General features: G+C 40.4%; 1 protein-coding gene across 1 annotated transcript; it reads right to left on the bottom strand.

Annotated features, from left to right (window-relative positions):
- Nucleotides 1-1,777: 1,777 nt before the first annotated feature.
- On the bottom strand, nucleotides 1,778-9,810 carry cox17 (cytochrome c oxidase copper chaperone COX17). The gene is made up of 3 exons (XM_073045348.1): nucleotides 9,563-9,810; nucleotides 5,817-5,926; nucleotides 1,778-2,033 (listed from the first exon to the last, which is right to left on the bottom strand). Exons 1-2 carry the CDS (start codon nucleotides 9,679-9,681, stop codon nucleotides 5,842-5,844), a joined length of 204 nt encoding a protein of 67 aa, XP_072901449.1. The 5' UTR covers nucleotides 9,682-9,810; the 3' UTR covers nucleotides 1,778-2,033; nucleotides 5,817-5,841.
- Between the last annotated feature and the right edge of the window lie 2,748 nt (nucleotides 9,811-12,558).

The following is a 12,558-nucleotide window of genomic DNA, read 5'->3' as shown; positions in this document are numbered from 1 at the left end:
GTTGGTACAGAATGGTGACAGTGTGTCATCCACGCTCACCAGAGGCGCAGGTGCACCACAAGGCCTTAAGATTTGCCCCCTGCTTTACTCGCTTTATACCTATGATTATGTAGCCAAGTACTGGACCAATGCCATATTTAAGTTTGGTGATGACACCACTGTTGTTGACTGAATCAGAGGTCACGATGAATCAGCATATAGCAGAGAGACTGAAAATCGGGCTGAGTTGTCCCAATGTCAGCAAAACCAAAGAGTTGATTGTGACCCCAGGAAGAAGTAGGTTGACGTTCGTAAGCCAGTCCTCATTAGCGGATTAGAACTGGAGGTGGTCAGCAGCTTTAAATTCCTTGGCATTATCCTATCAGATGATCTGTCCCAGGGCCAGCATGTAAGTGCCATCACAAGGAAGGAACACCACCACCTCTACTTTCTTAGAAGTTTCCGTAGATTCAGGATGTTATTAAAAACTTTGACAAACATCTATAGATGCACAATGGTATCCTACTTGGTTGCATCATGGCTTACTACTGAATCACACATGCTCAGGAACAGAACAGACTACAGAAAGCAGTGGATATACCACAGCAAAGCCCTCTCCATCATTGAGTACAATTACATGAAGCGCTGCCCCAAGAAAGCAGCACTGGCTTTTAAGGCAGCGATGAAGGCCCTCCGTCTGTGTCTGTCTTTGAACTTACCGTGGTCAGAAAATCAGGGTAATTACTCATCATTCTAATAATCACACTATCTACATGTTTGAACTGGAAACATGTAATCTAAAGAAAGGAAGACCAAAAACATTCACATTCTTTCAGTGAGTTTACCACCTGTACAGTAACTGTAAATTATACAAATTTGCTTGTTAATTATATGACTGCGCTGAATTTAAACTACAGCACTACCATTACAATTTCATAAGTTAAAATAAAACAAATGGACAATCTATTCAAAGTAGGCAGGATAGGTGGGGTTCCCAAACTGGGGTCCACAGACCCCTTGCCTAATGGTGCTGGTCCATGGCATGAACCTCTGCACTTTAGGAAAGCGGATGAATTGATGAGCTCTGCATGGATGCAGCAGGCAACACCAATGTAGCAGAGAAAGAGCTGGGGAGCATTGCTAGCGCAGGTAGGTCTGGAACAGTGAAAATAGCCAATTTATTATTTCTTATTTAAGATTTTCCTGGCTGCTGAACAGACAATATAACATGATCCATAGCAATAAAAATTCCGCTGTGGACAGCTGCAAAAGGAGAAGGGTTGCAACTCAATCCCATAAAAACCCAGCGTTACAGAAATGTCAACAGAAGCTCCAAAGACCTCATCCTTGGGAGAGGAAGGATCTTCACCTACAAGACGTACAAAGTCATGTGGTGGGAGCGGAAGACACGGGGCTGATCAAACTTCAGCCCAAGACAAAGGACTCTGGCGAGCTGCTGTTAATGGTCTATGCCCCAGCAGGGATGATGGGTTTAAGAAATTAGGGGAAAAAAAAGTTGAGAGGTCATAGTTAACAAAGAAGAAAACTTAAATCAAGAATAAATGCACAGGGTAGTAGGATATGCAAAGCTTTATTAATTAGAGATAACTAATTAAACTAATTTCTGGAATTTAAAAAAATATTAATTTACTGATTATTCCCTTTCAACAGGGTTTCTAACAAAGTTTTGTTGAATTTTCAAATTCATGACTAATTTATTGAATGTGCAACTTGAAATAAAGCTTCAGTACATTCATACAAGCTTGTTATTACAGCACAAAATGAAATAGAATCAAAGTAACTTTTTAAGAAAACTTTTATTAAAGGATGAGTCATACAAGTTTGAAAAGATCTCTGCATGGAAGTAACTCAGCACAAAGAAAAACAGAAATGATCATTATCATCCTACTTTTTTTTGAAAAAAATAAATTGCTAATAAAAGTTTTCAGATCCAGCTTTGTAACAATTCATTTGTATAATAATGTGTCCACATACATCTTCATTCATCTCCAAGCAGGCAGTGTAGCATACTTAAAATAATTCCAGATACAATCCTGTTTGGTGAATAAAAACAAAAAAGTAAAACAGTCATGTAATGTGATTATATTTGATTAATAAGGAATGGATATGTTGCAAAACTGACCCAACATTTGTGTACAGTTGCAAGATAAAGTTTGCGAACCCTTGGCAATCACCTGGTTTTCTGCATTAATTACTCATAAAATGTGGTCTGATAGTCATCTAAATCACAATAATAGACAAACACAATCTGCCTAAACAAATAACACACAACAATTGTACTTCTTGTCAATACTGAGTACATCATTTCAATAATCACAATCCAGGTTTAAAAAAGTATGTGAACCTCTGGGGTAATGCCTTCTACAAAAGCTATTTGGAGTCAGGTATTCCAATCAATGAGATGAGATTGTAGGTGTGGGTTGGAGCGATGACCTGCCCTATGAAAGACACACAGTCAGGTTACAGACAGAGCCTGCTCTTTCTGTCTATCTGTGCACCATTCCTCAATCAAAACAACTTTCAGAGGACCACAGAAGAATTGCAGAGATTCATGAAGATGGAAAAGGCAACAAAAGCATTCCTACAGACCTAAGTGTTCATCAGTCCACAGTAAGAGAAACTGTCTGCAGATGGAAGAAATTCAGTACTGTTGCTACTCTCCCTAGGAGTGGGCGTCCTGCACAGATCACACCAAGATACAACATACAATGCTGAAGGAGGTGAAAAAGAACCCAAGGGTAACAGCAAGAGATCTGCAGAAATCTGTACAACTTGCAAGTCTCTGTGTATGTGTTCACTAGAAGCAAAATACTGAACAAGAATGGTATTCATGGTGTTCACCACTTAGGAAACCAAAAAAACTTTGCTGCATGTCTCAAGTTCGCGAAACAACACCCTGAATGCTCTACAACACTTCTAGGTCAATGTTCTGTGGACAAATGAGGCAAAACTTGAACTTTCTGGCAGAAATGCACACCGCTATGTTTGGATGAAAAGGGCAGTGCACACCAACACCAAAACCTCATCCCAACTGTGAAGCGTGGTAGAGCATCATGGTTTGGTGCTGCTTTGCTGCTTCAGGGCCTGGACAGAATTCAAAATTGTATCAAGAAATTTTACAGCAGAATATCAGGGTAGTAGTCCATCACCTGAAGCTTAATAGAAGTTGGATGATGCAACAAGACAATGATCTGAAACACAAAAGTAAATCAACAACAGAATGGTTTAAAAATAAGAAAATTTGTGTTTTGGAATGACCAAGTTAGAGTCCAGACCTCAACCCAATTGAGATGCAGTGGCATGACCTGAAGAGGGCTGTTCATGCAAAGTATCTCAGAAATATTGATGAAATGAAACAATTTTGTATGGAGGAATGGTCAAAGATTCCTCCTTGGCTTTGTGCAAGTCTGATCAGCAACTGCAGGAAATGGTTGGTGGAAGTTATTGCTGCTAAGGGAGTTTCTACCAGTCATTAAAGACAATGGTTTACATACTTTTTCCAGCCTGGGCTGTGAATGATTAAACAAGGTGTTCAATAAAGACAAGTACAATTGTTTGTGTGTTATTAGTTTAGGCAGATTGTGCAGTTTGATACTGGACTTCTTAACAGTCAGTCCACGTGGGCAGCAACATTTCTTGTCCCATTACGCTAAGCACTGGCACACCCCAAGGCTGTGTGTTCAGCCCACTGCTGACTTATTACTGTGTCGCAGAATCCAGCTTAAACAAGGTCATCAAGTTTGTGGATGACAGAGAGGAAACAGAGCAGCTGTGGAGTGGTGTGATAAGAACAACTTAAGCTTGAATGTGGAGAAGATAAACTAAATAATAGAAACATAGAAAACCACAAAGGGCATAATACAGGCCCTTTGGCCCACGATGCCATGCCGAACATGTACTTATATTAGAAATTACCTAGGGTTACCCATATCCCTCTATTTTTCTAAGCTCCATGTACCTATCCAGGAATCTCTTAAAACACCCTATCATATCCACCTCCACCACTGTCGCCGACAGCCCATTCCACGCACTCACCACCCTCTGTGTAAAAAAACTTGCCCCTGACATCTCCTCTGTACCAAATTATTGTGGACTAAAGGAAGGTGCATCCCCTTCTGTGAAAAATGGCTCCTCCGTAGAGAGAGTTAAGTGCACCAAGTTTCTGGGAGTTCACACCACGGATGACCTCACCTGGACCATTAATATCACCTCCCTGAACAAGAAGGCACAGCAGCACCTCTACTGATTGAGGCAAGCATCTCCCATCTTAACTGTTTTACAAGAGCACCACTGAGGGTGTCCTGACAAGTTGCATCTCTATCTGGTATGGGAGCGGCCAAGCATCAGACCAGAAGTCCCAACAAATGACCATGAGAACAGCTGAGAGGATCGTAGGGGTCTCCTACCATCCATCAGGGACATTTATCAGGAAGTCTGCATATTATCAAGGATCCCACCCATCCATCCAGCATCCTCTTTCACTTTCTACCATCAGGCAGAAGACTACAATACATAAAAACAAGAACGGTTAGAATGAGAAACAGTATTTTCCTCCCAGGCCACTAGGCTTCTGAACTTTGTTTTGTTATTTATGTGATTCATCTGTGGATTTTATCCTTACCTTCATAAGTAATTGTGTGTTATGTGTATTACTGTGCTTTATACCCTGGTTCAAATAAACATTGCAACACACACAAAATGCTGGTGGAATGCAACAGGCCAGGCAGCATCTATAGGGAGAAGCGCTGTCGACGTTTCAGGCCGAGACCCTTCGTCAGGACAATAAGCGTTGTCTTGTTTCTATATACATTATATGCACGTATATAGTTAAAGACTTAACTTGATTATGTTTGTCTATTATTGTGACATTTTATGAGTAATAAATGGAGAAAACCAGGTAACTGTCAAGGGTTCACACTTTTTCTTGCAACTGTAAGTACAGAATCAATGTATAATTTAATCAAAGTATTCTCAAACTACCTGATCTTATTAGTTCCTAACTGAAGTGCAATGTGGCACTTATTCAAAAAAGTCACTATCTTCACCATTGTAAGAAACATCACTTAGGAAATGGAATATGACTCTAACTAAAAAGTTTTTTTTTTAATTTCAAGGGTCACAAACATGGAGAACAATATTGTACATATTGTCTGTTGCAATTTATTTCTGACCCTTGCAGCTTGGGCAACTGCCGGTCTTCCACAAAAAAAACCTTGCCCAGAATTGCGCCCTGGAAACTTTCCAAGGTGCAAATCCATGGTCTATCAAGACTAACGGAGGCCTACACACACATTTCTAACATGCAGATCACCTAAATAATAAAAGGAAATTGTGTTTCCATTTAAATTCAACATTCAAAATAAACTTAATTATAGTGCAAATTTATTGCCCTGGTAGACCAAAGGGGGCACTGTAGATAATAAGTTCAAACAACTAAATTTGGTAGTTCTTTATTTCTTTATTCACTCTTCAAATCAAGGAATTGCAGAATTAAAGCACAGCAAGAAGCCAGGAAAACCTCCATCAAGCTAAGGTCATCAACATTTATGTAAATAAAAGGCATATGTGCAAAAGTTTATTCAGTTTGCATTTGTGTTGACTGGAATGCCACTCATTTAACTCCACACAAAATGAACTGTTGGCCAGAGTACTGTGAAAATATTCCATACCTACTTGACTGTGGATTAAATCAATGTGACTACTCAAGATTCCAACAAAGACTTGATGCAAGGTTTTATTTGCTCAAATAAAAATCCTAATCAATTGTAAAGTTTAGACAAAATAAATTGAAAAATACAAAGACAATCAATACTCACCATACACCTCTAAAGTGGTAGCTCATCAGACCTTAAATCCCAATGCCCGCATACATTCTTTGTGAGCCTCAATTAAGTCTTTGCAGTTCTCTTCTCCTTTCTCAATGATACTACAAAGAAATGACAGAAGATTGCCTCAAATCACACAGAAAAAGTGCATCAGTTTGTATTTCAGCATGAAAATCCTAACTTTACTTTATAAATTTAAATTCACTTATAACTCTCCCCCATGCGGTGGGCCAAAGTACATGGCCAACAGAGAAGCACTGGGTGTGGACAAGTGTGGAAATTAAAAACACACTCAATTTCTCAAATTCACCCAAGATCTTGATCAGCCAAATGGAAGACTGCAAGCAGAAATTATTGTGGGTTACAGAGTTGAAGAGATAAGGCTAAACAGCTGACAGCCTAACAAGCATGTAAAAGTTTATGGTGATAATTCGGAGGATAATAAGTGTATCATTCATAGCAGTTCACAGCTGGCTACGGAGGCCAAGCAACAAAATACATTCTGAATTATGTAGTCCAATAATTGTTTCTATATACTCATGTGAGAACCAATCTGTAGAATATATATACATCGATCACACATGTATTTTATAGTATTTTACCTTTCTCTATAAAATGTCCAATCTTGTAAAATAGCAATAGGCTCATCAGCAAAACAAACTCATGGAAACAGTGATTTATTTTCCAAAACAAATAATTATATACAAAAATTCATATAAGAAAATCAATCTAGTCTCCATTCAGCTTCTTTAATTTCTGAAGAAAGCTTATCAATTTTTCCTCAAAGCTACAACTTTTCAGTCTTGGCAACATTCTCGTAAATGGCATCAGTCTTCTTTAACCTGCATTCTGGCTTATTGACGTTTCAAGGAATGCTATTATATCAAGAATCAACTGATTAATTACTCAGAGTTGACATAATTACTTTAACTAGAATAGAAATACTTCAATTTGAAATGAGATTTGCAATGATTATGAAAAAGGAACATATATCATAAATTTAAACAGCTGAGTGGGTCAATATATTTCATTGTGAAAATACTAAAAATTTTAGTCGACATTTTGTGCTCAAGTTTTGGGAGAGTAATGAAAGCCCATAACATCATGATTCAAAGTAAAAACTAAGAAAAGGCTAATATGACATAAAGCCGATTTTTGTTTTAAAGCATCTGCTTCACTTTGAGTATTCAAGATGGTGTCAACAATGTTGCTGAGTATAGTCTCCTCCCAAGTTAATGTATAGATATATCACATAGTTTCTTCCTGGTACAGATACCTTCCTTAGTCTATTAGGAGGTAAAAGGAGGCATTGGCTGTAAGTTGCTCAAATAACCTCAAGACTTTGCTGCTTTGCCAAAAATCTACCAGACATCAGATGGTAAATGTCACAAAACTTCAAAGCTCCATAGCAAAGAAAGCCCAGCAGCATCTCTACTTTCTACAAAGGCTGAGGAAAGTCCATCTCCCACCCCCCATCCTCATCACATTCTACAGAGGTTATATTGGGAGCATCCTGAGCAGCTGCATCACTGCCTGGTTTGGAAATTGCACCATCTCGGATCGCAAGACCCTGCAGCGGATAGTGAGGTCAGCTGAGAAGATCATCGGGGTCTCTCTTCCTGCCATCATGGACGTTTACACTACACACTGCATCTGCAAAGCAAACAGCATTATGAAGGACCCCATGCACCCCTCATACAAACTCTTCTCCCTCCTGCCATCTGGGAAAAGGCACCGAAGCATTCGGGCTCTCACAACCAGACTATGTAACAGTTTCTTCCCCAAAGCCATCAGACTCCTCAATACCCAGAGTCTGGACTGACGCCAACTTACTGCCCTCTACTGTGTCTATTATCTTGTTTATTATTTATTGTAATGCCTGCACTGTTTTGAGCACTTTATGCAGTCCTGGGTAGGTCTGTAGTCTAGTGTAGTTTTTTTCTGTGTTGTTTTTACATAGTTCAGTGTAGTTTTTGGATTGTTTCATGGAGCACCATGGTCCTGAAAAACATTGTCTTGTTTTTACTGTGTACTGTACCAGCAGTTATGGTCGAAATGCCATAAAAAATGACTTGACTTATGTGTCATCATATACTGTACAATCCTGAGATTTATTTTTTGCAGACTTACACAGTAAATCCAAGAAACACAACACAGTCAGTGAAAGACTGCACCCAACAGGGAAGACAAACTGATGTGCAAAAGACAACAAACAGTGCAAATACAAAAGAAAAATATATAAATAAGCAATATGGAGAACGAGATGGAGCATTCTTGAACATAAGTGCGTAGGTGTAGGAACAATTTAGTGATGGGGCGAGTGACATTATCCTTACTGGATCAAGGGCCTGATTGTTGAGGGGTAATAACTGTTTCTGAACCTGGTGGTGTGGGTCCTGAGGATCCTGCACCTTCTTTCTGAGGGCAGAAGTGAGAAGAGAGCATGGCCTGCATGGTGGAGTTCCCTGATGATGGATGCTGCTTTACATGCTGGGTAAGGACAGGACCGCTGAAACGATAACAGCAAGGAATTTAAAGTTGCTAACCCTCTCCACCTCCGATCACCTGAAGAGGGCCGGCTCATAGACCTCGTTGGTCTTGCTGACATTGAGTGAGAGGTTCTTGTTGTGGCACCACTCAGCCAGATTTTCAATCTCCCTCCTTTATGCTGATTCGTCACCACTTTTGATTTGCCCAATGATAATGGCACAGTCAACCTGAGATATGGCACCGGAGCTGTGCCGAGCACACAGCCTTGTGGTGGACCTGTACTGCTAGAAATCGATGATCCAGTTACACAAGGAGATATTGAGGCCAAGGCCTTGAAGCTTATTGATTAGTTTTGAGGGGATGATTGTATTGAATCCTGAGCTAATCATCTATGCCATGGCAAGAGACATTTTCTGCAGATTATCTTCTTTCAGCTTCAGCTACATACCACCCTTGTTATCTTTCTCTCCAGATCTTCGATTTTGGGCCACTCCCGTACAGGGCTGCCATCGTCTACTACTCAGTTTCCTTTCTGGCCTTGTCCACCGCTTTGCTAACCCTGCCGTCTTAAGAGGTCGTTACATATCCCACAATACTCAAACTTTATTCATCTTAACTTCAATTACACGAATTAAATTTTGTTTCGGTCGGCCTGCTTGTCTGGTTATCCTTATCCCTGTCCCCGAATCTCCACTTTCACCTCTTACTTCTCTCACTTTCATCTTGATATCTAACCTCCCACTTCCTCTGCGTGAGTACTCCACGTGGTCTTCTGCTTCTACATACATTACAGAAGTATAGTATGCCACTGAACGTGAGTGCACGAAATAAACACCTTGTTTCTCGGGGTGTGCAATGCCACGGGAGATCGCAAGTGTTATAAAAACTTTTGTCACCCTTAATAGTCGGTGTTGTAATCTCGATGTGTACTGCTAAGGAGAAACTTCGTACATTATTCAGACATGAAATCTACAGCAACGATGCACTTTAAACTGTCTATTTTAAAAAGTAATTCCACTGTTATAATAATTGATTTGCAATTACTACCGCAACTTTTATTTGCGAAGATTGAAGGGATTGCTTAAGGGTACAAACAAGAATACGAAACACATACGAAACCGACAAAACGCAATTACCAAATTAGACCTGTTGAGAAAAACCGTGAAAACTAGAGGCAGTTTTCAAGCAGAAAAACGCTAAGCAGCGAAATGATTATATAAATAGAGGAACAAAAAGTGTCACATTACCAGGCATCCCTGACTTTCTTGGTCTCAGGACATGCACAACATGGTTTCAAAGGTTTCTTTTCCTCAGCGTGTCCAGAAGGCACTGTCCCCAAGGAAGCGGGCGCCGCTAACTGAGACATGTTGGTCTGATATTATGTTTAATTACTTTCTTGTTTTGCGGAGTTCCACCTTCAAACGTCCTAACAGCGACTATTTCAATCCTACGTAGAGCCTTATAGTTCAGTATGCCTTTCCGCTTGACGAGAGGAATACTGGGATTTGTAGTCCTCACTTGGACATATTCCACAATAGAATTCTCATTTGTGAACTACACATTCCAGAATACACCGCGTATGCGTTGTCCGCACGCGGATATCCGCTTGTGGTAGCAGGCATGCCGATGTCTACCGTTTAAAGAGACGTGAAACGAGATTATCTGATGTCCGCGACTTAATCTTTTAAATATAATTAATAAATATCAGTATTCTGATAAAAAAATTTTAATCGTGTGCATTTACACTCAAACTACTTTGCACGTGCATGTTTTTCACACACTGCTATGCATTTTGAAAATGAAAAAAATACTCATTTTTTGAGAATTAGCATGTACGAATATACATATTAATAGATCCGTAGTGTATGGATCTATTTTTTTAGCGGAGTGCCTCTCCTTAGCACAAAATGTTGACTGATAACTTACACATGCGCATGGTTTTGTTGCTCTCTCTGCAAAGTGAGGGTGGAACTGTGTTGTAATACTAACAATGTGGATCAGGAAAAGGAAGTCTCCACACTTCCTAGCTTAATGGGTGCTCTTACGCAAGTTATTAACTCCTAAAACCTAGCAAGCAAGACATTTGACAAAATTATTGAAATTTTACAAAATCAATTGAGCCCAAGCCCACTAGTAACAACTCAGAGAGTTAGATTGCAGAACTGCGCAAACTATCCCAGTACTGTGACTTTGGAGATGGACTTTCTGATGCAATAAGGGACAGGCTTTATGTGGCAATGATAATCAAAGCACTCAAAAGAGGCTACTGTCTGAAAGAGACCTAACCATAGAATGGGCATTGATCATTACAATATCAATGGAGGCAGCAGCAAAGGATGCACTAGAACTACAAAAAAAGAATTTAGAATGTGAAATGCACAAAATGTCCCTCAATGTTGCAAAAAGCCAAAAATGTTATCAATGTGGCAAATGCTCCCATGATGCAAATAACTGTTGGTTCAAAGAAAAAGTCTGCAGAAAGTGTGCAAGTCCAATAAAAAGCACAACCAAATAGAAAAAAACAAAGAATGAAAAGTTCCAAACACAAAACTAAACAAAAGCATACAGTGACTGAACGTGAAACTGAATCAGACAATACAGAGTCTGCCAAAAGTGAGCTGCCTTACCTAGAACTGCATTGTACTACTGAAACAGATCACAAAATAATATGGATGTGCCTAGTTTGAAACTGAAAATGGAACTGGATACAGGGTCAGTTCTGTCTGCAATTTCAGGGGCTGACTACAACAGACAGTTTTCGAAGCCACTATTAGAAAAAAAAACCTTGGTAATGCTAAAGACGTACACAGGCTAAAAAGTGTCTCCCAAAGGCAAACTGAAAGTAAATGTGATGTATGGAGGCCAAACACAACAGTTAGTGCTTTATGTGTGAAAAGTGGAAAGCCAGCTCTTTTCAGATGTGAATGTTTGAGAAAAATCCAACTAGACTGACACACAATCAAAGCTCTCAATGTGGCATCAACAGGCAACAGCAGCCCAAATGGTAGTACTAACCAGAGAACGGCACAGCTGCTTAATGCTAATGAGAAGGTGTTTGAAAAGGGTATCGGTAAACTCAAAGGCATGAAGACCAGAATTGAACTGGTTGAAGCAACAACACCAAGATTCGATAAATCGCGCCCAGTGCCTTATGTGCTACATCTTAAAGTGGATGCTGAACTTCAGAGCTTGTAAACGTCTGGCATTCTCTCCAAGGTTGAATGGAGTGATTGGGCTGTGCCCCTTGTCCCAGTGATCAAGAAAGGGAAGGCCAGAGCTGTTTGCATATACGGGGACCTCAAAGTGATCTTCAACCCTGTGCTGTGTATTGTGCAGTATCCCCGCCCCGAATAGAAGATATTTTTGCGTCTTTGGCAGGTGGGGAGAAGTTTTCAAACATTGACTTGTCACAAGCCTATATGTAAATGGAGATTGAGGAGCCAAGCAGGAAGTTCCTCACAATCAACACTCACAAGGGACTGCTCCAGTATAATTGTCTTGCCTTTGGCGTTAGGTCTGTGCGCAGAGAAAATAGTGAGTTTTTCAGGAATGAAATCACATATTGTGGACATGTAATTGCCAAGCATGGAGAAGATTGGACTTACCCCTCAGTGATGATCATGTCACTAATAGCAATGTGATACCAATAACTGAGAAAGACACCTGCCAAACCTGATGCCACTCCACAGGTCTAGAGGTGCTCTCCTGAAAGAAACAGAGCACCACCCAAAAGAATGGATCTATAGACGTAGTACACGAGAATTGTGGAACTGCGGGGTGCCTGCAGGTGATTTCTCCTGTAGAGACGTAGTACACGAGAATTGTGGAACTGCGGGGTGCCTGCAGGTGATTTCTCCTGTAGAGACGTAGTACACGAGAATTGTGGAACTGCGGGGTGCCTGCAGGTGAATTCCTGGGCGATCGCGGGAATACAGGTTCCGGAATTGGACAGGAGTGACCGAGCTAGGTGGGTCACATTCAAATTAAATTCCTGCAGATACGTAGTGCACGAGAATTGTGGAATTACGGGGTGCCTGCGGGTGGATTGGAACCGAGCAAGTCCTCGAGATGGGGAATAAGGGGTCTAAGAGAGAAAAGGGGAAAGGAAATCCAGGCGCCAATGATGAAAAATACCCCGGGGTACCCCCTGATAGTCCGTTGGGACGGATGTTAGAAAATTGGGATTATGGGAGGCGAAAAGGGAAGTCAAAGAAAAAATGATACAGTGCTGTGAATTCTGGTC

This window comes from Hemitrygon akajei, chromosome 5 (assembly GCF_048418815.1).
Source record: "Hemitrygon akajei chromosome 5, sHemAka1.3, whole genome shotgun sequence".
Classification (NCBI taxonomy): domain Eukaryota; kingdom Metazoa; phylum Chordata; class Chondrichthyes; order Myliobatiformes; family Dasyatidae; genus Hemitrygon; species Hemitrygon akajei.
The sequence above is the reverse complement of the archived record's forward strand: the minus strand, read 5'-3'. Positions and strand labels throughout refer to the sequence as shown.

Excerpts from the sequence above, each read along its gene's own strand:
- cox17 (XM_073045348.1), bottom strand. The coding sequence starts at position 9,681 with ATGTCTCAGTTAGCGGCGCCCGCTTCCTTGGGGACAGTGCCTTCTGGA. Across the intron at positions 5,927-9,562 it reads AAGAAAGTCAGGGATGCCTG|TATCATTGAGAAAGGAGAAG; the intron begins GTAATGTGACAC and ends ATTTCTTTGTAG.